The 27,047-nt window shown below is 41.1% G+C and overlaps 2 protein-coding genes across 2 annotated transcripts; both read left to right on the top strand.

Annotated features, from left to right (window-relative positions):
* The first annotated feature begins 1,846 nt into the window (after positions 1–1,846).
* pdik1l (PDLIM1 interacting kinase 1 like) lies at positions 1,847–16,280 on the top strand. Its single transcript, XM_073463329.1, has 3 exons — positions 1,847–1,920; positions 5,501–5,796; positions 12,827–16,280. The coding sequence occupies exons 2-3, from the start codon at positions 5,512–5,514 to the stop codon at positions 13,565–13,567; spliced, it is 1,026 nt and encodes a 341-aa protein (XP_073319430.1). The 5' UTR covers positions 1,847–1,920; positions 5,501–5,511; the 3' UTR covers positions 13,568–16,280.
* A 2,479-nt stretch (positions 16,281–18,759) lies between these two features.
* LOC140993986 (replication protein A 32 kDa subunit-A-like) lies at positions 18,760–26,221 on the top strand. The gene is made up of 8 exons (XM_073463551.1): positions 18,760–18,914; positions 18,986–19,038; positions 19,137–19,238; positions 21,754–21,864; positions 21,958–22,029; positions 22,132–22,239; positions 22,487–22,606; positions 25,780–26,221. The coding sequence occupies exons 1-8, from the start codon at positions 18,875–18,877 to the stop codon at positions 25,804–25,806; spliced, it is 633 nt and encodes a 210-aa protein (XP_073319652.1). The 5' UTR covers positions 18,760–18,874; the 3' UTR covers positions 25,807–26,221.
* The last annotated feature ends 826 nt before the right edge of the window (positions 26,222–27,047 follow it).

Raw genomic sequence — 27,047 nt, 5'->3', positions numbered from 1 at the left:
TGTTTGGTTCAAACATGTTCATGTTAACTTTGAGTATAAATGTACTCAGTGCTCAGGGTTGTGCTGAACACCTACTGTAGCCTTATTTAACTCAGTAATTCAGTTTGTCTTTAAATGTGGATCATCTCCCCACCGTGCTTGATCTTTCAGCCTGCAACTGAAATAATTTGTGCTGCAATACAATGGGAAATAAAGAAGTTACTTAAAGATTTGTGTGTCTTGTATCTACACTTTATGCTGATGACTGTCAAAAGTTTTGTAGGCATAGATAGGGCTGGGACGGGCCTATGAAGTTCACATTTTGAATAACTGTCCTGCTGGGGGGGCCACTGCCATTGGGGAGTAAATGGTAAATGGACTTGCATTTCTATAGCGCTTTTCCAGTCTACAGACCGCTCAAAGCGCTTTACAACACTTGTCACATTGACCCATTCACACACACATTCATACACTGATGGCAGAGGCTGCCATGCAAGGTGCCAACTGCTCATCAGGAGTAATTTGGGGGTCAGTATCTTGTTCATGGATACTTCGACATGCAGCTGGGGTAGCCGGGGATTTGAACCAGCGACTTTCCTATTACTAGACGACCCACTCTACCTCCTGAGCTACAGCCACTGTACCGTTGAGGTCCACAGCAGTGTTTGGGTGGGTGGTATGTGGACTCAAGGAACCAAGGACTCAAGGTTTCCCAGCATGTTGGGAGAATCCATCAAACTGTTGTGAGGGACTTCAAACACTGTGGCAAATAGACAAAATAGGTTAGCCATAGCCTTGCTAGCCTTTCTTTGAATGATTGAAACATCAGTTGGAATCAATGCATATCTTTTACGCTTACACAAAGCTGCAAGCCTCAAGATAGTGAACTGCCAACAACAGAGAAAGAGAGCAAGAGACCAGAGACAGAAAACATACCATAAACATACATTTATAGAAATTCTATTAACTTGGCCTGCCACATAAGGTCAACACACTTCTCTGTCATTATCTCAACAAAATTATCTAATTCCAAGCTTTAGGAGAAGTGGCAGGGACATTACATGAAACTGCATAGATCTGTGCAGGTGTTCAAGTTATTTTATCCACTCCCCAAAAGTGACAGTTGGGTTCCAGGGAGGAGAAGAGGGTGCCCATCTGACTGAGAAGACATGGGGACTACGTCAAGCTAGCCAGATTTGGCGTTGCGTAAGACCGGAAGTGCCGTGATTTTCCTCGTTAATATCAAGGTTAATCTAGTTTATGAATTTGTCACCTCCGGGAAAAAGAAGTTATCAGTGAAATTATTACATGATAGATGGGCTAACATGTGACTGTAAAAGTAGAAACGTATGTAATAATGTTTATCGTTAATGGAGTATGTCATTCTGTAAAAAAAAAAAAAAGCCTGGCAGCAACTTCTGATATCAGTGTACTGGGACTTTTACATTACCTGACACAATTATATTTACCACATACATGATCATTTATTTGCCTTCGTGCATTCAATAACACATTTTTCTGTGTAAAAAATCATTTCCCAAAGTAGTCCTTATTTTTGGAAAGTTTATTATTATCACTGTGCCTTGAATCATTCATTAATGCAAGTACAACATAATGAGCTAATTGCTATTTTAAAGTTATTGTAAATGAATGTCAGTTTTAAATTGGAATATGCTGTCATTTATTTAGCCATGGTTCATATTTCCAGGCACCGACTGTTCTATTGTTCTTTGCGAACGGAGCTTTATTTTGAAACGTACAGCAGGAAGTGCTGTCATTTGGACACCTCTGCGCAGCACTGCACAGCAGCTGCACGCTCTCACGTCCAGTGTTTGACAAAACCTCCTTGGTTTGACTGTGCGAGCAGAACGTGTGCGGCGGTAATGGCTGCCAGGGAGAGTGAGGAAGACAACAAATGAACCCCTGAGAAACGACTCAAAGGTGAGACTGAAAACATGACAACTTGCGGCACAACAGCTGCAGCCTTTTCTACATTTAGACTATTGTCTTGTCCGCTGTGGCTACTTGTCTACTTGGCTCGCAGGTGTGTAGCCTATGTGTTGTGAGGAATCTTGAATTTCTGGATGGCACACGCACATACAACACACACAGGACAATAAACTGTCAATACCTTGTGCTCGTCACGCACGCCTCCTCCATGCCCCAGCATTAGTGCGATTTAAGGGCAGCAGACTTGTTTGAGGTTTGAATTATATAACCTAGATGCAGACATCCATTTGGATTGTGCTGGCGAGAGCTGGACTCTTTGTTAGCTGGTGTTAACGTGATTAAGCTAACGTTAGCTAACCAACAACATCGTTAGCTGACGGTGGCCAGGCCACATAGCTGTTAGCCTGTTAGCCAATCAGGCAAGTGGATGTCTAATTAGCCCGTTAGCATGCTGGCTATCAGTCTTTCTGTCAAGGAGACTTTCGTTTTCGACTTATTGCGGATGTGTCTTTATCTGACAATGTCGGATATCGAGATTAAAATGAAGTTTTATCATTTGTTCACAAAATGGCCAAGTACAGGCAGGTGTTGGAGTGAGTTTGAATACTGTCACTGACTTGTCCAGTTGTCTCGAGTATGGTTACGTGAGGATTACATAAGTAATTTGAGTTTTGTTGCAGTGCCAACTTGATGATCTGAGTGGGTTTGGTATATATCTTAACGTATGTTTGGCTCATGCTCATAGTTTGTTATGAAAACAAGAGTTAACTACTTTGAGCAATGTGACTTTAGAGGTCCTCTGAGTAAACTTGTTAATAGTTGAGCTTACATTCAATGTAACCAGCAGATATAAATCATACGTCCCATATCTTAAGCATTTTATGATATATAGTACTTGTTTCTATATTTGCCCTTGTATTTTGATTTAATTTGTACTTGAATGTACCTGCTGCTATGATAGCCTAATTCGATCTATTGATTATGTCAGTGAATTGTCCAGACCAACACATAGACATGTAGGTTTTTTATTAGGGATGCACGATGTGAATTTTATTCTACAGATGACTGATAATTACCTGCCTCTTGCAACCGATAACTGAAAAATAAATGGATACTTTTTTTTCTCTTCACATTTTCGTATTTTAAAAAGTTCCAAACGTGTAGTTTATGTGCACATGAGGGTATAAAAACCTACTCTTACTGTTCTAAAAGGCCTCTATTTTTGTATTGAGTATTTAATGCATATGACCGGTCTCATTTGCCAGATTATGTCAAAACATTTATGTTAGAAGAGCAAAATGCTCTATAAAATGTATGACAATGTGTTTTACTTGGAAAAAAAGTTTAATAGTCTGATTCTAAAGTCTAATTTAAAGAGTCAGACCTGTTCTTTGTTTTGTGAGTCATGGTGATGTCAGTTAGATGGTTCGAGCTTTGGGATATGAAATCATTCATCTTTACTCACTACATCTTAGCCTTTTGCTGTCAAACTGATCATACTCACTGGACTAATGTTAGTAGTCCATGTGTCTGTGGTAAAACCGCTTACTTTGTTATCAATCAGGCTACGAATGTGTGTGGCGACCGCGTCAGAGAAGTAGCGCTGGCTCGGGAGAGAATACTTGGGCTCCAGATGTGCCATTAGCCGGTGAAATCCTCGGTCTACAGAAAAAGGCTGGTCATCAAGTGCAATAAATTCTGTGATTTTTGTCCATAATTGCTTTGGCCTTTTGCTATATATTTACAAAACTTCCTGCAGTTTTCAAATGCCTGGTGAATAGGCACTACTGTAGGTAGTGGCGATGACAACTTTTTCAGTGACTTATAAGATTTGTTATATTAAAATAAAGAAAAAAATAAGCAATTGAGAATTATAACCTGCTCACTAAATGATGAATTGATTAGTCATTAAAATGACTGACACGTAGTTAATTGATAGTATAATAGTCGTTAGTTGTAGCCCATAAAGCCTGTTAAAGATGTCTAACCATAATCTTTTCACATTTACTCTTTACAAAACTGACCCGATTATGAAAATGATCAGTAGGTGCAGCTCGGTTGCTATTTTCTGGTCCGGCAGGTATATCTGGATTTAGTTACATAATAAGGATGAGTCAAACTGATGGTATCATTTGACCTCTTCTGGTGAAATGTGCCTTTTCCACACCTACTATTTTTTAAACTGGCATGATGTGCATATGCAGGACATGCAGTCACAAACACCTCGACAAGGTAACATAATAACCCTGTAACAGATACCAGTCAGTGAAACTTGTTGTCACTTGAACACATTGGTATTGTTTTGTGACTCTTATATACAGTGTGATTCAGGGAACAAGAACATGAATTATCTATCAGAAACCCCCCAGTGAACCAGTCGAGTGGGCATTGTTGGGGAGCAGGTCCAGTGACACCCATGTGAAAACTTCAGGGATATTATCAGGGTTTATTGGGGAGTTTGATAACAGGCCAGAAAAGTTGTCTTACATTTTAGAGAAAATTTGTGGCTCAGAAAAATAAGGTAATTGATTTTGTGGTTGGGGAAAGATGTCAGGACACAAGATGGAGTAAAAGGAAAATAATGTTGCCTCTCAAAGGTTGATTTCCAGTGTATTGGTACTAGGGATTCTAGACCAGGGTGAAATACCAAATACACTCAATAATTATGAACCAGTCCTTTTTTGCCTTTTGTCCACGCACCTGTTATAGTCCTTTCTCATCTTTTTTTTAATGAGTGTAATAAAAAATATTATACAGTGAGTGAGAAAAGCAAATGATAAAATCAGAGGGGTGCTGTGAGTCTCCCATAGACAGTGACAGAGGGGCAGGCACCAGATCTGACCGTCAGTTGAACGGATCCAAGACACGGACATGGCAGCAGCACCTAACCTATCCTTTTAAGACTTGTTTATCTTAAACTAGTGTGTATCAGTCCTGGTCCCAGGGGGCCCCTGCCCCGCATGTTTTAGATGTTTCCCTGCCTCAACACACCTGACTTAAATGAATGGGTTGTTATCCGGCTTCAGCAGAGCTTGATGACGAGCTGATCATTTGAATCAGGTGTAGTCTAAAACATGCTGTGAAGGGGGACCACAGGACCAGAATTGGAAAAACACCGTCTTAAATGATAGGCTTACATTTCAAGTCTTTCTGATGTGTAATGAATTGGCATATGGTGGTGTCTGCAGTGAAACACCGTGATGGACAATGACAGGGCCTCAGATCAACTCTCACTTCCCTGGCTGGGAAGTGTCACACATACATTCCTGTGCCAGGCTTAAAAGGGTCTTCTACTCCACACCACAAGTCTGTAACTGTGTTCAGCCTTAGAAGCTTGAAACAAAGTTAGCTGGCTAGCTGTATTGAGGAAGCTAGGCTAAGAACATGCATCTAACAATGGCAAGACTGACAGAAACACACTAACAGCAGACTGCTGCCACCGATATAACCGAGCATCTTGGGTTAGCAGGTTTAATAAGAAAATAATAAATGGGACATGGAGACCTAACATTGGTGAATTTTGCAGCAACAAACTTCTTTTCTAAACTAATCCTGTGTTCTTCGCCCACAGTGAGGACTAGGATGGTAAGCAGTCAGCCGAAGTACGAGCTGATCCAGGAGGTGGGGCGCGGCAGTTACGGCGTTGTCTATGAGGCAGTAGTGAAGCGCACTGGAGCCCGGGTGGCAGTGAAGAAGATCCGCTGCCACTCTCCAGAGAATGTGGAGCTGGCCCTGCGGGAGTTCTGGGCCCTCAGCAGCATCCAAAGCCAGCACCCAAACGTCATCCATCTGGAGGAGTGTATCCTGCAGCGGGACCAGCTGGCCCAGAGGATGAACCACGGGTCCAGCTCCCCGCTCTACCTGGAGGTGAGGACACAGAATTCACTGGAGCAGGGTTTGGGCAGTACATTGTAGTTTAACAGTAATTCTGCATTGATGCTGCCTTCATGTCAAACAGTAAAGATGGTAGACACAAGCTTTAAAATCCTGTTGGAAACACCACCTTGTCATAATGTTGTAAGAGGATCTGGATTACTTCATTTATGAGATCAGATGACTTGCTGAATGTTAACTTTTTGTAAAGTTTCATTGCTGTTCGCACATACCCAACACTTCCTGTAGCTCCTTCAGAGTAAAAACCTTCCAGGAAAGACCATTGATTATGACTGTCACCGTGAATTGTTTGCAAGAAATATCAGGAAGATATAGAATTTGATTAAAGTATATCTCTTTCAATATTATGGCCCTTGGCACTTAGAATTTTCCTTTGAAACTTCAATAATACTCTATGTTCATGCCATGGCTTTGCAGCTATATGTTACAGCAGGGTTTTCAGTGTCTGACAGTGTGGGTCCCCCCACCCCCTTGAGCGTAATCAGATGCATCAAGGGAGATTCCTGCAGAGGTGATTTCACTAATTCTTCCATCTTTGCCTCGCTGTTGTAATTTTGTTATGACCCCGCACTCTGCTACCACACGGCAGGTTAGTGGCAGCTGCTGCCACTATCTGAGCCTCCTCTCGCTGCAGAGTTTTGAAGTCGGTCCTGCAAGCACTCATTTCAGCAGGAGAAATCCCGCACCATGTGCTCCTTCTGCCCTGGTGCATGGCTGCACCCCTCTGCTGTAGCCTGTAATGATCACAGACAAGCTCCAAGTACTCCAGTCTGCAGCTCTTCAACACGCTGTCAGCACCCACATTGCAAGGGTGGTCTCCTATGGGTGTATTACGTGTGGTTACTGACAGTTTTGAGTGTGAAATACTTGTGTGCTCTAGATCACCCTCAGTTTGCTCATCTGTCATAATGTCATTATTGAAAGCCAGTAACACAAAAAAAACATCTGTTATAGCAACCTCTGGTATGAGGAGCATCTTTTCTCTGTGATTGATATTGAATTGGCATGAATCCAGTTAACAATGCAACCCTCTGGACTGGTGAAGATCGAGTGGTACCACAAGGCAGTAGCATGACAAATTGGAGAAATGTTAGTTGGATTTTTTCCCCCACATATTTTTTACTTTCCTACCCCTGGACTAGGGCTGCAGCACATTTGGAAAAAAGTGATTCATGACAGGTAGAAATGATGACTAATTGTATAAGCCAGCAGTGCTTACCTGTCACTGCAACATTGGCTGGTTGTCTTATTTAATCTGATTGGCTGTAATTAGACATAGGTTATAAATTCACCATTGGTCACACTACCAGACTTCATGGGTCGGTGTCCTGCAGGTTTTCTTTCCAGTCTGATGGATATAAAGTAACATTTGCATAGATACAAAGTGGTTGTGGCTCAGGGAGGAACGGCACACTGTCAGTTACTGGGTAATTACAGTGAGCAGAAATGTCAGGTTTGGATACCAGATAAGTGTGTAACCTCATCCAAAATGAAACCAAAACAAAACCTTGTTCCTGCAGCTGCCCAGGCTGCCAATATATGCTGTAGGTAAACACGGAATAGGTCAGACAGTAATAAAGTGAAAATATCACTGTGTTGTTGTCTGAACAGACACAACAGCTGTGGCTCTTGGAGATCAGACTTGACAACATAACAACGGCATAACTTTTTTTATAAACTACTGTACATTATACCTTGTGAGGCAGCTGGATTTACAAGGTCACATTATCATGTGATCTAAAAACAATGTGCTTGTGGCCACTCAGTAGTATAACCAATCAGCATCCAATGAGGAACCACGTGCAGCTCGGTGATGGACAAATCATTAGTTCAGTCGCCTACCAAGTATTATTTTGGTGCCTGCCCTTTTCCAAACAGTTGCTAAATGTGAAAGTTAACAGGAATTCCAATTGTTAGTTGGGCTGCTAGGCCTTGCCTCTAACAGTAAATCTCTTATCTCATCATCTGTTCCAGCCACTTACTCTACTTAAGACTGTTGCACGCTGAATTTGTTAATATCTTTAGACTGAGTATTTGCTGGCAAGGTGTAGGCCCAATCATTCCTGACCACAAGTCACAGAGATGATGACAGATTTCAGATGAAGGAGACAACAGCCAGGACAGGAGCCCAGCTATAATTGACATTTTAGCAGGCATTTGAAAGACAGTTGTCGGTTGGCCACATGTTGCTGTGTCTTAAAATAGACTAACACTATAATTTGTGCAATGAATTGGAAGCCTGTTTTGATTTACAAAGTGTATCATGATATCCCATGACATATCCTAGATTATAAGAGGAATGTTTATTTTTCCATCCACTACCAACCACCGTTCACATTTTGCTGTCACACTGCTTCTGGCAAAGATGACATGTCAGATTTTTCTGTGACAATGTAAAATGAAGTTTAACATAAAGGTCAGTGATTTTTCCAGCATCATGAAGTGAGACGTCAGCAGCAAGCTAGTTGTGTGACGTCCTATTATAGTTATTGGTGTTTGAGACAGAGAATATCAGTGCAAATATTGGCACTTGGAATAAAAAATAAGCAGTTAATCTCTGACTTATATTCCTCTGTGTGCTGCTGATGTGCATTAACAGAAGAGCTGGACGTTTCTGGTTGGATCTGTGTTGTCCCTGGCCTCCGTGCCCCCACACTCACATGAATGTGTTGTCAGGTTGAGGGAGGGGGGATTGGGGGAGTGGGGGGACTCCCCTCCCCAGTCAACCTGTCTGCAGCCTGTCATGTCGCAGTGCCTCCCCGCTGTCTGACGGCGGGCACACAGGCACTCTGCCGGTGCCTGATTATAGTCTCTCAGCGGCACGCAGCCTATTGTCAGACTATCCATTCGTTTTTTCTGCAGCGCTAGCATTGGACACTTTCCCAGAATCCCTTTATTCCAGCTCTTTTTTATTGCTCTGTAATGTTCCAGTACGTGCTTACAGAAGAACAAATGATAATAGGGCAGAATTATCTGACCGCGCCAACTGTGGGATAATTTGCATCAATTCTTTTTGGGTAGTGGATTCTTTGGCTAGTGGCATGTCAGACAATTTGCAGCTGTTTGTTTACAGCAGGGTGTCCACTAGGAACGACCTGCTACACACATTCAGTAGTATTTGAGAGTATTTATATTGCACATATATATATATTTTCCCTGTATCTGTATGTAAATGATAATTTTTCACTGGATTGAGTTGAAATTTGTCCTGAACATCCAAGAGACCCTAAAGAAATTAAGCAACATTCATGCATTCAAATAGTTGTTGCTGAATGGTTACAGTAATCACATTAATAACAGGAAGTCTTATCAGTCTTAACAGGAAGATTAGTGCATAGACTTGTGTACTCGCAGATACCAATTCCAGCATTTTAGGCAGTATTGAAAGTACGGTTGGGCCAATGAACAATGCCATCGTCAATATTATTTTATTATCAGAACAACCCTATTTTTTTTTCTTCTTCTATTTTAATTGCTGTCACCAGTTACATACCAGCCGACACAATGCACACACTTTGTATTCTCTGACGCTTCATCGTCAACTGACAAACCAACTGCATTCATCCCTTCCATTTTGATTGACGTTCTAAGTGCTGTCATGGATTATACATCAACTCCTTTCAATGGCCATTATCTGCATTTAGTCAGCAAGTGGTTGCTGTTGCTTTCAATGTAAACAACATACCACGGTAACCATAGGAACTATAAAGAGGGAAATGATACAGGATCTGATTTTACTGTATCATAAGTTCACTGTATAAAACATCTTCATCAGCAGACAAAGAAGAGCAATGGTATCGGGGGAACATCAACCACAAATCATGATTATCCAGTCTGGGAAAATAAACAATGTTTATGATGCTAGTTCTGTATTTTAAGCCACAACCTGTTGTATTTATCTGCATGATGACTAGGGGTGTCACGACCTCGATTGTAAGTCGGATATCGATCGAAATTACGTCACGATCTTGACCTTCGAAATCAAAGGTGGAATTGATGATTTAGCCACGCCCCCAGTCTCACATCCGGCAGGCGTGCCAAGAGGGGAAAAAACACACACAGCATGTTGTAGTTAATGATACCTCCTCTAACCTGAAGCTGCAGCCAATCAAAAGTCACCATGGCAACTGCTGATATAGCAGACACTCGAACCCCCTCCTGCTTCTCTAAAATCACTGGTGTGGAAATATTCTGAGTTCCCGTTGAATCATATCAACAACGTTCACGTTGTCGACAAGAAAAAACACAGTTTGTAAGCTATGGATCTAAGCATTTAATTATTGTACTGGAACCATGCTACAAAATGCTAGGGCTGCTTGATTATGGAAAAAATCATAATCACGATTATTTTGGTCAATATTGAAATCACGATTATTTAAACGATTATTTTTGAGTTTGGAAACATGATGCATTTATTCAGCATTTCTCTCAAAAAAATACATACTTAGAAAATCAAATAAGACAAACGATAGGGTGTATATCTTTAGCTAAAAAGTATCCAATGGCAGCTGTTATTTTCTTGTGCCTCCGAATTTGACGGATAAGGAGTCGCATTATACAGTGTGTCTGAGATCGATGTCTGACTCTGCTTTGATGTTGTGGGGGTTGTGGCCTTGTCTTTGCGAGGGGTGAAATTTCGCTGCGCCTCTGATGCGCCTCCGGAGGCAGTATCAGAGGCGTAGTTTTGGCGAACCAAACCAGTGTGAACGGATAAGCCGGCGGCACGGAGCGAGGGTGTGTCGGTCTGATGGTGTTCACTGTCTGATAACTGTACAGATCCTTCACTCAACAAAATAGAGAATTGTCCCACAAAGCAACGTTACAGGACCATACAACAGTAACGTAGTAACTGGTCGTGTCTGTCCGACCGGCTCTTCGTCACATTTCTGCCCGAAAAACAGCGTCTGTCCCGGCAAAAAACTTAAACTCACCAAGTGTTTGTCGCGGTGGTCAGCCGTCCCGACCGAGACTTCAGTGAACTTTCCCCAATAAAACAGCCTCCCTCCCAGCGAGTGACAGAGTCAGACAGCATCCTGCTGACTGATGGCGATTACGTAATTATGTAATTTAGAGAAAAACGTAATTGAGTGAGTGCCAGTCAGCATGAATGCTATGGGGGAGGGACTGAATTGCGCATGCGCGTCTCTTTCAGAAAATTTCTAGGCTTACTGTACAACGAAAAATGCCAAATAAATCGTTTCAATTCGATTATATTAGTTTGGAGATCGTTTGACCCAAAAATCGAAATCACGATCAAAATTCGATTAATTGCACAGCCCTACAAAATGCCAAGCAGGTCGCATCTTACCACAAAGGTGTTGCCCTCCATGTGTGATAATGTGAAGGAAAACGTTATTGGAGGTCTGAGCGGTGCAGATTTAGCGGCCTTAACGACAGATTGCTGGACCTCCAGAGCAACACAGAGCTACATGACCATAACAGCACACTACATTAATGATGATTGGGAAATCCTTCAAAGTCGGCTCATCTATGAAGCTCGCAGAGGTGAGATTTGGTTGAAGTGCTGAGGGAAGCAGTAGTAGAGTGCACACTGCAAAAAAGAGTCCGTAGATGGCAGGTATCCTCTATGACTTCACTTCTTTGATTACAGTTAGTTTCCAGTTGACTGGTGATACAAGTTATTGTTGCATTTATATTGTTAATTATTTAAATTATTTAAATTTGACAGTAAGGCCTTAGTGTGGTACATTGTAAACGAATAATGGAGATAATATCACTCATGACACCATGTAGACCATCATTTCCGAGTTTTCCGACATAAAACCAATGATCCTAGACTAGACTAGACTAGTCTAATAATGGCATAGCCACCTGTGCTAAAAGGAAAAAAAAATAAAAAAAATAATTGAGAATCGAATCGTGACCTTAAAATCGAATTGAGGATTTGGAGAATAGTTACACCCCTAGTGATGATGAGATTATACCACAGTTGTGCAGTGTGAGGAGACGGAGGCAGTGTGTGTTTTCTGACTGTGGTTAAAGGCTGGTCGATTCAGAGGTACCGTGGTGGAGTTTCCCTTGGCACCCGTTGATTTAAAAACACAGACCGTCGATGTTGCAACAGCTCGCTATCTAAAAGCACCTTTACTTTTCAACTAGAGTCCATCTGCTTCTGGTGATCGCACTTCAGCAAACATTTGGGCTACATTTATCACCTAAACTTTGACGATTTTAGTTCCTGTCAGTGCTTGAACTTTGTCTGAATGTCCTGAACTTCTTCCATCACTTGAACTTCTTCCATTTTAACTGCCATTTCATATTCTTGCATTAATTCAACTATTTAAAATTTTACATTTAATGAAAATATTCTACTGCAAATACACTGAAACTCTCTTCATTAAATGTAGCTGTTGTTCTTTAACAAAGCTGAAGCTTTTCTGCGTTTAATACAAAACATCATTTATCAAATTCCAGAAGCACATCCCATTTAATCTTAATTTAATGTGAGATTGATGAAGCCTCAGAGGTTTGTGGTCCACTGTCAAAAAGGGAGATTAAATGAACTCACTTCCTGCAGCAGGCATAAAAGATGAGAGGCCTCTCACGCTGCTTTGATTAAAAAAAATGGCCCAAAAAGGTAACATCTTATGAATACAAAGCCAGAGTAACCTTGCTTGTTTAGTTATGAGTGACAGTTTCTCTTCCTCACCCTGCAGAGCTGTTACCCACTGTGTCAATAATCATGTAAGCTAGACCTGACCTTAGTGATATAATTGTTTTGGTTCTGCTTATTGCAGCCATGTCTGTTGGGGTTTGAGGTGATGCTTTGCTTTGTTCTATTCCCAGTAAGTACAGATGTCAGACAGTTTGTTCAGCTTCTTTAGTACTTTAGGGTGTAGAGATTATTTCTTTCATGTGTGATCACCTCAAGTTTTATTTCTGCTAGTGTCAATGAATAATGTGAAAAAAATGCGGAGGCTGACTGTCCCTCTTCAGTGGTCCAATGTTGACTCAGTTTTTCTTGTCTGTGTTTCTACTGTAGCTGGTGGAGACGTCTCTGAAAGGCGAGATCACATTCGACCCGTGCTGTGCCTACTACTTGTGGTTCGTCACGGACTTCTGCGACGGGGGCGACATGAACGCCTACCTGCTGTCCCGCAAACCCAGTCGCAAGACCAACACCAGCTTTATGCTGCAGCTGGGCAGCGCCCTGGCCTTCCTGCACCGCAATCAGATCATACACCGTGACCTCAAACCAGACAACATCCTCATCTCCCAGGCCTGCACGCCGGCCGGTTCGTCTGAGCCAACCCTCAAAGTGGCCGATTTTGGTCTGAGCAAGGTCTGCTCCACCTCTGGCCTCAACCCTGAGGAGCCAGCCAGCGTCAACAAATGCTTCCTGTCCACAGCTTGCGGAACAGACTTCTACATGGCCCCAGAGGTCTGGGAGGGTCACTACACGGCCAAGGCAGATATCTTTGCCTTAGGGGTGATTATCTGGGCCATGGTGGAGCGCATCACCTTTGTGGACGTGGAGACTCAGAAGGAGCTGCTCGGGAGCTACGTGCAGCAGGGCACAGAGATTGTACCCTTAGGGGAGGCCCTGTTGGAGAACCCAAAGATGGAGCTGCTGATCCCCGCCAGGAAGAAGAGCATGAACAGCCACATGAAGCAGCTGATTAGGGAGATGTTGTCGGCCAACCCCCAGGAACGGCCTGATGCCTTTGAACTGGAGCTCAGACTGGTTCGTATCGCCTGCAGAGAGTTGGACTGGGACACGTGATGGATAAATCAACAGCACCACAGACTCAGCTGATCAAGCACATGTGCACATCTCATCAGCTACTGTTAACTAGGCGGTCACATTACAGGGGATTATTGTTTTTTTAAACTAGGGAACAATAATTAGAATAGTCATTGTCTGTATCATGGCTTAAACCTTATCCACTGTCCAAGCACATCCAGTCCTCTACTAGCTGTGTCTTTATATTGAGGGGGAGAGGTGCGACACTCACCGCTGCTGCTGCTCCAAACTGCGGCTTAGTCTCAGGCTAATCACATCACAGCTTCCACTTCCCCTGTAAAGAATCACTCGAGCGTGATGGAAGAGCAGAGTGACCCCAAAAGTCCTGCATTCAATTAAAAGTGAAAGTCAAAAAGTTTGTCTACAAATACCATCTTGGACTTGGTGCTAATTGTTACTAAATGCAATATGAGACGTTATCCTGTGATCATTACAGCGTACATTCATCCAAAGGGCCAATATTAAAACACAATCACCTCAGTATGTGGAATGTTTGGAAGCCATTTGTGGCTTTGACAGAACCTGACTTACAAACTGACAGCAGCCTGGTACATGATCACCAGCATCAAGATTTACATCAAGATTTGATTCTGTTTTGGCATCCAATGCTAATATGCCCTGAATGCTCAGGTAATAAAAACATTCAGTATGATGGTATTTGTAGACAAATGTTCTGCTATAACGGTCAGTGTTGCTCAGTAGTCTTGGAGGGGAAGATTACCAAACTTTGGTGCTTGAACATAACTTTTCCTTCTGAAGGCTGCTTCGTTGGTTGTGTGGGTGGGGTACTGTTTTTTTTTTATCAGTGAGTGTCAGCAGGTGCTTGTGGTGTTCTTTTCTCTTCCTGCCCATTACATACTTCAAGATAAGTTGATTGGTCCCAGACACACCCCTAACCAGTGTAACGGAATGTATAAGGATCAAGACAGGTCAACTTTATTTGTATAGAGCCTTAAACACACAAAAATAATGTTTAATGACAAAGCACTTCACATGGCTATTAAGCAAAAGAGCCAACAGGATAATTCTGGTTTATTGTAATGCAATGTGGTTCTTATTTTCCATCATTCATGTTGGTAATAATAACACTGTACTCACCAAGTTAATAGACTGCTCAAGAAATTTACCATAATAAATTTTAGGTAATTTCTTAAACATTTGACGCTGGTTTACTAGTTAGGCTGTTTTGGCTATTGTTAAGATTTGAAGCATCCAACCATTAATCTAGACAAGACTTTCAAAAATAATCGTTAGTTGTAGCTGATCATTTGTTTTTAAACTGTCCATAATGAATCCAACAGTGTTATAAGAGTGCAGTGCTAGACTAGTGAGCTGCTGTTCAAAACCTGGCTCCTACATTACCCACAGTGCAGCTCAGCCACTGGTGACATCACTGGAGACAATTTATCATATTACATGCAGCTTCCTCTGGAGCCACAAAAGGCTTTTTCACATATGCAGTAGTGCTCCCTTAGACCTATAAACACTCTTAAAATGTAAACTTGGTGGAGTTTTCCTTTAAACTCAAATATTGTAGCATGTGCGACTGGTGCTACACCAGCTGACATGCATTAGATGTTATCTGAACAAGACTTTTTGGAGGGTAAACCCTTATAATACTCTACTTCGCTAATAGCATTGTAAGCTTGCTAAGGCTATAAATACTGTGGAATTTATAGCCATGTGTTGATGGTACATACTTGTCCCAATGAAAATAAAAATGTATGAAAAGTAATAATATGCTAACTGTGGATAGGGATCCACTATATTGAAAACAAAAACCTTGCAACATTTGGGTTTTCTGCTATATGAAAAAATATAGGAATTTACAACAGATAACTTGAATAGCTCAATAGTAGATGGAAGTCATCATGGTTACAACCAACAGTCCAAAACCTAAAGACTCTGTTTTCTATCATAACTGACAAAGAAACAGCTAATTCTTACATTTAAGAAGCTGGAACCAGCAAATGTTTGACATTGTCGCTTTAAAAATGACTAAAATGATAAAGCGATTAGCAAAATAGCTGGCGACTTATTTTCTTTATAGTGACTAATTGTTGCATCTGTAGTTATAAATGCTCATCACAGTTTAGAGGTTGGTTCAACTTTGAACTACCAGACCCAGTATTTCACCTCCAAATAAAGTGGTTTGGTTAATCTGGATAAACTGTTGGGTTGCTTCCATCCTGTCTGATGACATTGGACTTCATTGTAGCAGTGCTGTTGTGTTCCCAGATATCAGCTGTTATTTTAGTGAGTACAGTGGTGTCAGCCAATAGAAATAATGTCCAAAACTATAAAAATCAATCACAAGTTGTAATAAACCAGAATTATCCTTGAACAAGAGAGTCCAAATAACCGAGCACACTACACTAAAGAGGCTGGCCTCCATTCAAAAGAATTTGTGGAGCAACTCCCACAAACAAATCCACTCTTGAGAGAGATCCCTGTTGCTTAAACATGGGTTGAACGATGAACATGAATATTCACATCTGAGTCCGTGTGGACAAGAGACCTGAATGAGTAAAAGGGGCGAGGGATTCAGTGAACCTCACTGAATGCACTTTGATTTTGTTGTTTATATTTATTCCTCATGACTACCTGCTGCATTATATTGAGGGGCTCTGTGAGGCTGGATTCAGTGTGATAACTGTGTCAGTATTTGTTTACCAGACGAATACAATGTCAGCCAACGGTCTACTTATGTATGCAGTGCCTCTCACCTTCAGGGAAGAAGCGAGAGAAGACACCAGCACACACAATCCTCCACGAGCCAGAGGATCCCTGCCTTTTTTTTTTTCTCTGATACATAATACTGTTGTGTTTAACTTGATCTCCTCTCACTGTGTCACTGCTGCTCCTTTCCTTTGGCTCTGGATCTTACAGTAATCCCTTTCTTCATGCTTCCGACAGGCTAATTCTAAGCCTATTAAGTTGTTGCAGCACTTGGCAGAGGCTCATGCTCGGGACCCCTTTTGCCTTTCAGGTCATACATAATTTGTGCACTTTTACAGGAACCTATAAAACCAAACAATCCTGGCGTCTTCACTGCTCTCAAATTGGCAGAAAATCATATTTTCTCTGACTTGTTGCCAATATTTATCTGCTATATGGCCTTTAATCCTCCCCTTAGCTGCAATAGTTTTATTTCCTGTCATGATGCGATTGAGATTTGCCTTATTTCTGAAACTCACTGTTTTTCTTTTTGACACTAGAGTGGCCTCAGTGATATTGCACTCAAACACAGAATTGGCAGTTGTGCTTGAGATGCCACCGCGTTTCACCGACTCAGCGTGGTGCTTTGGTATGAAAAGCAATACCACTAATCAGTATTAAAATGCCTGTCTGTACTGCAGGACATCTACGCTGCTTTGGACAATGTTGCTTTGCTTCAAGAATATGGTATTTGTGGCTTTCTGTTCACGAGCATCAAAGTTTGGACTCAAAGTAGGTCACCCGTATCCTCGGAGAGCTAAGCAGAGGATGATGGGTCGAGTCATTTCCGGACAGATTTCTTCCTTCAACCCTTCTAGACAAGAACGGGAGGAGGAAGACGACCGGCTTCCTGTAAAGTTTGAGACGTTTGCCAAACGAATGCTAGGTCTGGGGTATTAAGAGATTTCACCCTTTGATTTTCTTGTATTAAATTCCTTTGCACATGTGTAAATACTGTATAGGATCAACAGGGGATGAACAAGGTTGATGTATATTTGACTGGATGTGCTCTGTTTTCAAGAGCCTGAACTTGTTTGACATGTAAATTGCTGTGATGGATTCAGTTTTACTTCAGCTCTTAATTCAGCATCAGTTTACTTCAATCATGGAAAAGATGTGATATATTTACAGGTCAATACCGTTGGTGTGCTAGTGATAATTGTATGTTTTTCATTGGCCTGTTTGTGATTTTGTGTAAGCAAAGCTGGTATACAACGTGGGTCGTCTTTTCTGTCTGGTACCAGGCTGTTTGCAAATGGAACTCTGGGACATCAGTCAGACATCATCACTTTACTAGCCCTGATCCAGGACCGCCATACAATGTACCACCACACTGCTTTGCTTTCTTCCAGTACTTGGACATTTCAGTCTGAGTGGCTCATAAAATTTGTTTTGGGAAGAAAATTGAAAATGAGAACTCACTAGATGGATGATTTAGCATATTACGATGTCCACAGTGAAATATTGTGATAGACGATGACATCGTTATTGTGTGGGAGCAGGGGGGAGTGTGTTGCCTCAGACCAGCAGCAAGGCAACAGTTGCTTATTATCACACCACTGTAGTCATCATTGTTTCTTGCTGTCACTCTGATGGCAAACTTGGACTGTCTAAAATGGTCTACCATTACCAGCGAAGGGAGGCAGATCAACTCTCACATCCCTGCTGGATGAGCATCCAATGTATATCCCTGTGCCAGGTTTGATAGGGTCTTTGTCTCCACACCATGTCTGTAACTAAGCCGTGTTCAGTCTCAGAAGATTGAAACGAAGATAGCTGACTAGCTATACTGAGGAAGCTTGGCTAAGTGTCTTGGATTTGCATAACTGGGCAGGTTTAATAAGAAGGAATTGTCTATCGGCCCAACCCTGCCAGATGGTTGGCAAGCTTTTGAGTGAACACAAAAAAAACAAACAAAAAAAATCTTCCTTGCCACTGCTTCTGTGATATTTTCTGCTATTTTGCACCTGAATAAGCTAATTTCCCCACCTTAAAGGACGCTTTCTGTAACAAATGTTATGAGCTGCTTAGTGACTGAAGTATCTTAACTTGTAGGAGATACCGATGCAGGACTGTGATACCTAACGAGTGCTGGGTCAGGGCCACACTTAACATAAAAAATGTCCTGTGGCAGATGAAGAATACACTTGGAAACATGTCAAATAAGATCTGCACTCACAGCCAGGCGAACTTCTGCTCTCACTCTTTTGTATGAACAATTTTTGCTCTTATGTCATTGTATGATATTTTGAAGAGATTAAATGAAGTTTATCAAAAGTGGTGGGGACACCTGTCAATCACTGTTGAATTGATGGATTTTTAATAAAAAGAATTGAAACAACTGAATTGCTGTAAAGAAATGGAGCACTTCCTCCTCAGCTCATTGTCTTTTTTTCCTGCACTGCACCACAGGTAGCCTGATTGCTATAATTCAGTTCACCTGATAACCTGGGCATGCATGCAAGGTTAGCTTTACTCACCTTCCAGCCTGACTGTGTGCTGGCTTCTGATGGTCCTGTAGTCTTAGATACCTGGTCAAACAATACTGAAGAATACATGTAGCTGCTTATGGGACAGCTACATGCAAGTTGTGTGATGTGGAACCAAGGTAAGTTAGCAAATACAGTATCTGATCTGTCTCTTATTTCTTGACATGATTTACATCTTTTGCTAACACAGCCTGTAGCCAGTCCCCTGGTGGGATGACTAGCCACAAAGCAGTGACATCAAAGGTGTGTCTAGCTTCTTTTGATAACTGAAATAACATTCAGGATGTGAAGAACGTGTTTGTTTAGCTGTAATGGATTCCCTCACCCTGGTCTCTCCACAGAGGGCAGCTCTCCAGATTTTGCCCTGCACTGTGTCTCAGCTGCTGTCTGCTCCTCAGATCAGCAGTGATACCTTTGCAATTTGTGACTGGGAACTGAACCAGGTATGAGAAGCAGTTCTACATGAGTGTGTGTCACTATTTATTTATGCACTGGGCTGACGTATGGACTCATGTCCTGAGTCGTGAATCTGGTGATAATGGACATGACAACATTAAAGAAGACTTGCCAGTTGACTTTAAAGGGGCAATGACATGGCCAGAGTTATAGTTTAAAACATTTTTTAAAAATAATTAACATAAACAATGTGAAGACACAGCAGTGTTGACATCATGTCAAAAGATATTCTGTGTTGCAGAGATTTCTACTATAGTTAGCATGCTAACCAGCTAGCCTCAATCTGTCCTAATCCATAATAGCTCTTTGTACTGCAGGAGGAGGCAGTCTGACAGCTCCCATAGTTTAAGATGGGAGATGTATTCCAGTTGTGAGTTCACTAGGAAACGTTTTAGTGTAATAAATAAAAAACGGTAAACTACAACCATACACCGGAATTCAAGTTTCTCTCTTACCTAACTGAGAGGAGCCTAAATGCTTCGTTAACTCACCGTAAAACACACCTCACTCAAACTTGACATAAACAAAATAAAACAGTTATGGAGTCTCCTAAGGGTCAAGGTGAGATTGCAGGGCAGGGTCGGCCTGTACGCTCCACCTAACGAGCCCAGAGACACAGTGAAGAGTGGCTCCAGAGGATGAGTGACTCTGGAGCAGCGGGGGGCTGTGGGAGAGACCGAAGAGGTCGATGCGTTTGATCCATAAGAACATGGCTCAGAAGGAACCGAAGGAAAAAAAGTATTGCAAGGGAACAAAAAACATATTGTGAGGAGACAAAAAAGTAGTCCCTCAGGGGGCTCTGTAGAAAATTGAACTCTTCACACTGTTTTTGCCTGCTGCTGATGCCTGACTCTTTCCTCTCCTGCTTCCTGCTTCATGCCTCTCCTGTCCTTGCCTTCCATGTCTAGTTGTTCCCAAAGTCAGTCCAGGTTGGATGGTGACTCCCATAGATTTATATAGAAGACCTTGATACCAGATGCAAAGATTGCACCCATATAAAACCAATGAGAATTGCTCGCCTAGCACAAAACACTATCAAGGCAGTGTTTGGTGTTTACTTCCTGGTTATGCGGTCCATTGAAAAGGCGCCGTAGAGTTTTCCAGCGCTGGCACCACCCATGGGTTCCCGGTCAGGGAACATAGACTTTACATTGTGATGACGAGAGCAGCAGTTGGTGGTTCTTCTGATATGTTGCCCCCTTATGTTTTTGGCCATATTTTACAAATGACACCTTTTTAGCTGAAACACTTCATCTTCACTTTGACTTGGAAGGACTTGGTATTCTCCTCAAGACCAAAGATTAACAATCTACAGCCAAACCTGTGACTCTGAAACATAGGCACAACAGTGCTGAGCTAAATGCTAACATCAGCGTGCTAACATCAATGTTTAGCAGCTATGTTTACCATGTTCGTCATCTTAGTTTAGCATGTTAGCATGCTAACATTTGCTAATCAGCACTACACATAGAGTACAGCTGTGGCTGATGGAAATGTCATTAGTTTAGCAGGTATTGGTCATAAACCATATTTTTGGAGTTGCAACCGTAATCTAAATATCAAAATGTGCTTCTTCATCTGGTAGATGTCTAGTCATTTCACTGAATAAATGAAAACTATGACCTGCTGTTGGTGTCTGGATCACCAGTCATTGTTTGAACGGGACCTTGAATAGCTGTGGTTGATGAGCCTACAAGACAATCCATCCAATAATTAAGATATTTCAATCAGGACCTAAGTGGTGGGCTGACATTGCTATGTATTCCTAAAATGATGTTTTGTTTTGTTTCCAACTATTCATCTTCCTGTCGCTGGCTATATTTTAAGTCAATCTGATAGCAAACAATCATGTTGCGAAGCAGGATATGAACACCACACCCTTAAACTTAATTTCTAAGACAATATGGATGTGGTCCTTTTCAAGTGCACAGGAAAATGCATCCACAATTATTTCCATGACAAATCGGCAAATTCTATTTGCTACCATTTGATATGATCGAAAGGCCGAAGCACCTATTCAGTTGATCTTGAGGTGAGATTGTTTTCTCAACTGCTGTTTCCATCATCAGGACTGAACTTAAATAATTAATTGTTTAGGAATTGATGCACAAAATGTAGGACTTCATATCCAAGACTTGAGACAAAACAATGGCTTTGACTTTGTCTTGTATAGGAGTCCTATACAGGTCTCTAAAAGTGTATAAAATGAATGTGAAGTAATGTCCAAATTATGAAATTTTTTGTTTTTTGTTTTTGTGATGTATTTCTATTGTCAAGTTTATGTAGTTGTGGCTGCACCAAAAAAAAAATCCTCAAAATGAATGACTTGGAAAAAGCCTGCGGTGTTGAAAATTATGTCATTCAAAACTCCATCCAATAACCTGTTTAATGTTGCCTGGTCTGCTTCCAGGAGCACATGCAATGTTTTTTAAATGGCCAAATTCTTCAGTGGAACTTGGTCTGAGGCTCACTTATTGTGTTGAGTTTTATGTCCCGCTGCAGGTGTCTGTCGTGGGCATCATCAGAGGATTTGCTTCCTTCGTGACAAACATCCAGTACTCTGTGGATGACATGACTGGTCCAGCTTTAAACGTGAAGCAGTGGGTTTCAGAGGCCAGTATTACCAACAGGCTCTGTCCAAAATTACAGCCAGAAAATAAATGCACTGCATGGTAAATAATCAGCTTCAAAATGTGTTTGTCACAGGACTGTGTTCCCATGATGTTTACTTCACCTGGAACATATGTGAAGGTTATTGGAAGTCTACGCAACTTCAGTGTAAGTAATAGTTTAGAGTTTGTAGCCGTGAAAGGGATGTGAGCACTGAAGAGCTCTTGATTTTGTGACGTTATGAAACTCATTCCTTTTAATATTGCATAGGGTCAAAGGTCATTGCTGGCAATGACTATCCGTTGCATCAAGGACCCTAATGAGATCACATCCCACATGTTGGAAGTGGTACAAGCCCATAAGCAGTTTTTTGGAAAGGTAGGTTTTCGACCAGTAACAGTGACTCAGATCTTTATAAAGAATCTTGTTTAACACAGTTAGGAAGTAATTCAGCATTTTAACTGCAGACTGTGACTGATCTTGAGTATTGAAGATGCTAACATTCTCTTTGAAATGTAGAATTCAACATCATGTCAATCATACTTGAGTTTGAATCACTTCAGGTGCAGGGATGTTCCTACTATAGTCAGTATTGAGTAAATGACGTGTTAATGTGGTTATTCAGGTATTTGATGTGAATATGAATACCACTGCTGCCTCGCTGTCTGGAAGAGACCTCAGTCAGAGTGGAAGAGGACATCTTGAAGACACCTTACCAAATGGCTTGTCCACCATCCAAGGCCAGGTTAGTGGGTTTAAAGGTTAAGAGGCCTCATTAATAAATGTTGCGTATGCACAAAAGAAGACGTACACCGCTTGGGATTCATAAAAAACTTGATGGGAGAAGTGCAGTCCTCCACGAAAACTCTGACCCATGTGTATGCACATAAACTGGAGAAATGGGAAACTGTGACTCCGATGGCAGAAGGTTATAACGGCAGAAACGGTTTGAATTTGATACCTCTGTGTAAAATATATTGAAAAATGACCTCTAACCTATTACATGTGAGGAGTTTATTTGCAAAACAAATCCGATCTGGCCCATCCATCCTGAAAATGAATAAACAAACACCTGTTTGACACTCCCTGGTTACATACACGCAACCAAAAAACAAAAAAAAACAGGGTTTTGGATAATAAATACAAACTAAGATATATATTTTGAACCTTAAAATGTTCTTTAATAATGAATCAATACCTTCATGTTATGTAATTTATTCTCATAAATATTAACGTTCAGAATAGGAGAAGTTTAGTTTCCACTGATGTTGTATTGGCGGGGCAGATACAAATTCATTGTTTCATATATTTTCATATATTTTTATCACCTGTTGTTGCACAGGACTGTTGGTGAGATGATGGTCCATTCACTGTCCGTTACAATCAGGGTCATTTTACTGTCTTTCAGTGTACAGCTTAAGCTGCATAGAACAAGTCTTACTTCTTTAACTTTAACCCACTGACCAGGTGTGGTGGTGATTCTGGGGCTGGACACATTCAGCTTGTGCATGCAGCAACTAAAAATAATAGAAGCTGTCCTTCTGTTTGTGTAAATAAATTATTAACTCATTCAAAACAAGGGAATACTAATGACGCTACTTGAGTCATGGTGTGTCTTTCACAACTGTGTCCCGCTCTGTCCCTACTCCACTCTGGAGGGATTCTCCGCTGAATCCCGACAGTTTCTCGTCCAGGTGGGTGAGCTGTGTCTGACTCGGCTGTGCGCTTTTGGCATTCACTTTTAAGTTGAACCACTTCTTTTTTTAAATGTATTTCTGAGCCAGCAGCATCTGTCACATGCTGCGTCTCAGTAATTTTTTTGCATTTGTAGTTTCCACGCTGTGTCCACCAAACATCTTTTTTCTTGTCTCAGCCCCCACAGCAAGACCTTTGATTTAACACAGTGTAAAATGTTCTTTTTACCCTTTCCCTTTTTCATCTTCATGCCATCAGTGTGAATGAATATTAATGAGTATTTATAGGCAACTATAGGTGTTACATGAAGATCGTAAAATGTGTGCCACATTTTGATGTGAGGTGATTTATAAAGGGAAACCAGTGTAGGTTGTGCGTGCACACTGATATTAATCCTAATATTTTTTGTCTGTAAGCACTTTGTGTTTCGTCCGTATGCCACCTTTTGACGTGAATCCTATACGCAGTTTTATTATTGATGCCTGAGGACACCCAAATTCATATTTTGCAGTGGCGCACTTTATCCAAGAGGTATTTGCTGAGATTTTGAGCATATTGCTGCCACCATGACCCAACAAATCTAAACAAACAGGCGTGGACGTTGAATTGATTGTAGATCCCTTTAGTGGTCGACCATGAAGGCTGTTCCAGGTGGTTTCTTTTTGTGTTTACTTTCAGTTGGACTCAGAGACCATCGTATAAAGTTATTAATGTAAAAGTCATATTAATTTAGAAGGCTGTATTTTGCAGCTTACTTGATATTTGTTATTTTGCTCAAGTCCTTGTTTTCCAGAAATTCTACAACAGAGCTGGAGAGTGAAAAGTTAGCATGATCCATTAAGCCATTAAGGAAATACACCAAGTTTAAAGAAACCAGAATTTCCGTTTTTAATGAGGTCTGTGTGCCATGATAACACGAGATTTAAGAAGTTGATTTTTTAAAATAATTTGTGGGATCATTTGTGTTTATTCACATTACTTTCATGAGTGTTAATTGACCCCAAACAGCCAGATTACTTTACTGTGCGTAAGCCATAAGCTAGCAAGCAACGGCACACAACCAGGGTGTGTGTTTGTGTTTTTGAAATTACTTTAACATTACGTTACTAAAGTAAAGTACGTTTCCCCTCCAGCTCCAGTCAGCAGTCAACATTACAGTACATAATCACAGGACAGTGGAGGTCACCTCCTTGGATCACTGCTGCAGTTAGGTTAATAAACGAGAGTGAAGATAAAAACACTTAAAAAAGTAAGTAAAGTAAAAGCTGTCCTCCTGTCGGTAAATGGCTCCGGATCAGAGCAGAATCCAATATGACTCCAGGTGTTTATTCCTTCCGCACAACACTCGGCAAACCTCTTTTGTTCAGATAGAGAGATCCCTAGTGGCAGAAATTACATAATGTGCATTTATTATTATTTTTTAGATCATGGTGGCAGCGCATGACAAAAAAATAGCTGTTCAGTTAGTAACTACAGTGAGTTAAAGGTGCTATTTGTAGGAAAAGTTGATTTTTGAGTCTCATTCCCAACGCGTCCAAAATGGATGCTTTGGGCTTGTAGGACGAGTCGACACCCATCACAAAGAGTTGGGAAATTGAGGGTCATTATTTGACCAGTTGGGAATAAGACTCAAAAATGGTCCTTTTACCAAATTATATTTGACATTTTCGTTAAATTCATAATACCATTATTTACAAATTAACCCAATATTAAACATTGGTACACAGAATTGTAAAATCCATTTATAAGACTCAACAGCAGTGTATTTCCAGGAACTGAGCTCAATGTGGAAAGTGTTCTACCATAGGAAATAATTCATGATGAAGGCAGTCCACAGAGAGTTAATCCTAAGTTACTGTGGTGTCTCTGGAACGGCCGACTGCTGTTGAAGAAAGTGGAAAAATGCAACCTCTGATTTAGTAAAATGTCATGTGACAGCACCACAGGGTTGTGAAGTCATTTGTTTACTGCTGTTAAAGGTGTTGCATGTAATCAGGAGGTTTTCTGTCCGTGACAATGGCATCAGTCTACATGACCTGAAGACACAGCTCAGCTACCTCAGCCTCTTGACCTCATCATCAAACCTCTTAGATTAAATTAAATTAGATAGTAAAGACCCTGGCCATACTACTCCTTTTAACATATACTGTGTGATGAATATCCATATTAGTTCCATCATTCCACATACTGCACACTTGTCTCTGTTGTCTCTTTATTGTACAGAACTTCCTTGGTGTTGCTGGTAAATGAAGGTCACATATTCTCTCCCCTTGATGAGCATCATTTCAAGGCGGCAGAAGAGTAGCAGGCTGCCTGGAGGCCAGTGAAACATCAAGACGTCAAAGCTGATCAGGATGTATACACTCCCCACATTTTCCGGGTCACATAAATCTATTGTTTTGGTTAAATTTAGTTATTTATTTACGATGATGTACGGTAGCTAATTTCTTTGTCAGTCTTGGTTTAAAGATGTTGAAACAGTTACAGGAGTTATAGTGCATCATGTCCTGTAACAAATTACTGCACTGAAGTATTGCTGAAGCTTCTTAAATACATTTATATGTACATTATAACTTTATTTCTAGTTTATTTGTGCTCTGAATTTGTGAGTACCCTGCAAATGATGTCATGATTGCTGAATATAAAAAAATAAGTTTAAAATGTGTCTTCAGCCTTTTTTTTTTTTTTCATTTAGAAATACATGTAGTCCTCACTCACCCTGAATTCAAGACAGGAAACAAGTGAGAGAAGATGGCAACAACTCTAACTGTTGACTGTCCTTTCTGGTAAAACACTGCATGAAGTTTGCATGTTGGGTAGACAGTAGGGTTGTCAAAAACATCATTTTACTGATTCCTATTGATTCTGAATATTTGAAATGCATTCATCAACTCATTTTCCACAGTATCAGTATATCAGTACCAGCTGTGCTTTGTCCACTTCTCATCACTTGTCACATTCGGTCCAGTTAGCTCATTAAAGATGTCAAGTGCAGAGCGTCCGCCACTGCTTTTGGTTGACAAAGTTAATGGCAGGAGTGCTGTCTGGAAATGCAAAGGCAAAGGATACAAGCATGCCCAAGTGCTAGTGATGCTAAAGACCAGTGCTAACGACATGTGGGAGCACAACAAATTTAGCAAAACACCTTGAGGACAAAGGTATTGTATTGTTATATTCCAGTATTGTGACACCACTTATTTATTGTCTAACCATGTCTAATGTAAACTGCATTAGCTTGTGCACTTAATGTTCTCTTGGGAAAAAAGTGTATTATGTCACTTTGAGAGCAAGAACTGTTACATGTCAAATACATTGTTTTTGGAATAATTTCGTAACAAAGAGCAACAAAATCCCATCAAGAAAAGCTGTTAATCATTTTTGGTTCTCCTCATCACAACATGGCCCCATCCTAATACGCCCCTTTGACTTAGCCCTGCCCCTCTGTTTTGCCCCTTCTTGGCTAAGGGTTGGTTTGTGATAGAGGGGTAGGG

This window comes from Pagrus major, chromosome 3 (assembly GCF_040436345.1).
Source record: "Pagrus major chromosome 3, Pma_NU_1.0".
NCBI lineage: Eukaryota > Metazoa > Chordata > Actinopteri > Spariformes > Sparidae > Pagrus > Pagrus major.
This window is presented reverse-complemented; position numbering and strand designations above follow the sequence as displayed.

Bases quoted from the DNA above. Each gene is read 5' to 3' on its own strand.
- pdik1l (XM_073463329.1), top strand. From the start codon at position 5,512: ATGGTAAGCAGTCAGCCGAAGTACGAGCTGATCCAGGAGGTGGGGCGC. The intron at 5,797-12,826 runs GTGAGGACACAG...TTTCTACTGTAG, and splicing joins GCTCCCCGCTCTACCTGGAG to CTGGTGGAGACGTCTCTGAA.
- LOC140993986 (XM_073463551.1), top strand. From the start codon at position 18,875: ATGGGACAGCTACATGCAAGTTGTGTGATGTGGAACCAAG. The intron at 19,039-19,136 runs GTGTGTCTAGCT...GTCTCTCCACAG, and splicing joins ACAAAGCAGTGACATCAAAG to AGGGCAGCTCTCCAGATTTT. The intron at 22,030-22,131 runs GTAAGTAATAGT...AATATTGCATAG, and splicing joins GAAGTCTACGCAACTTCAGT to GGTCAAAGGTCATTGCTGGC.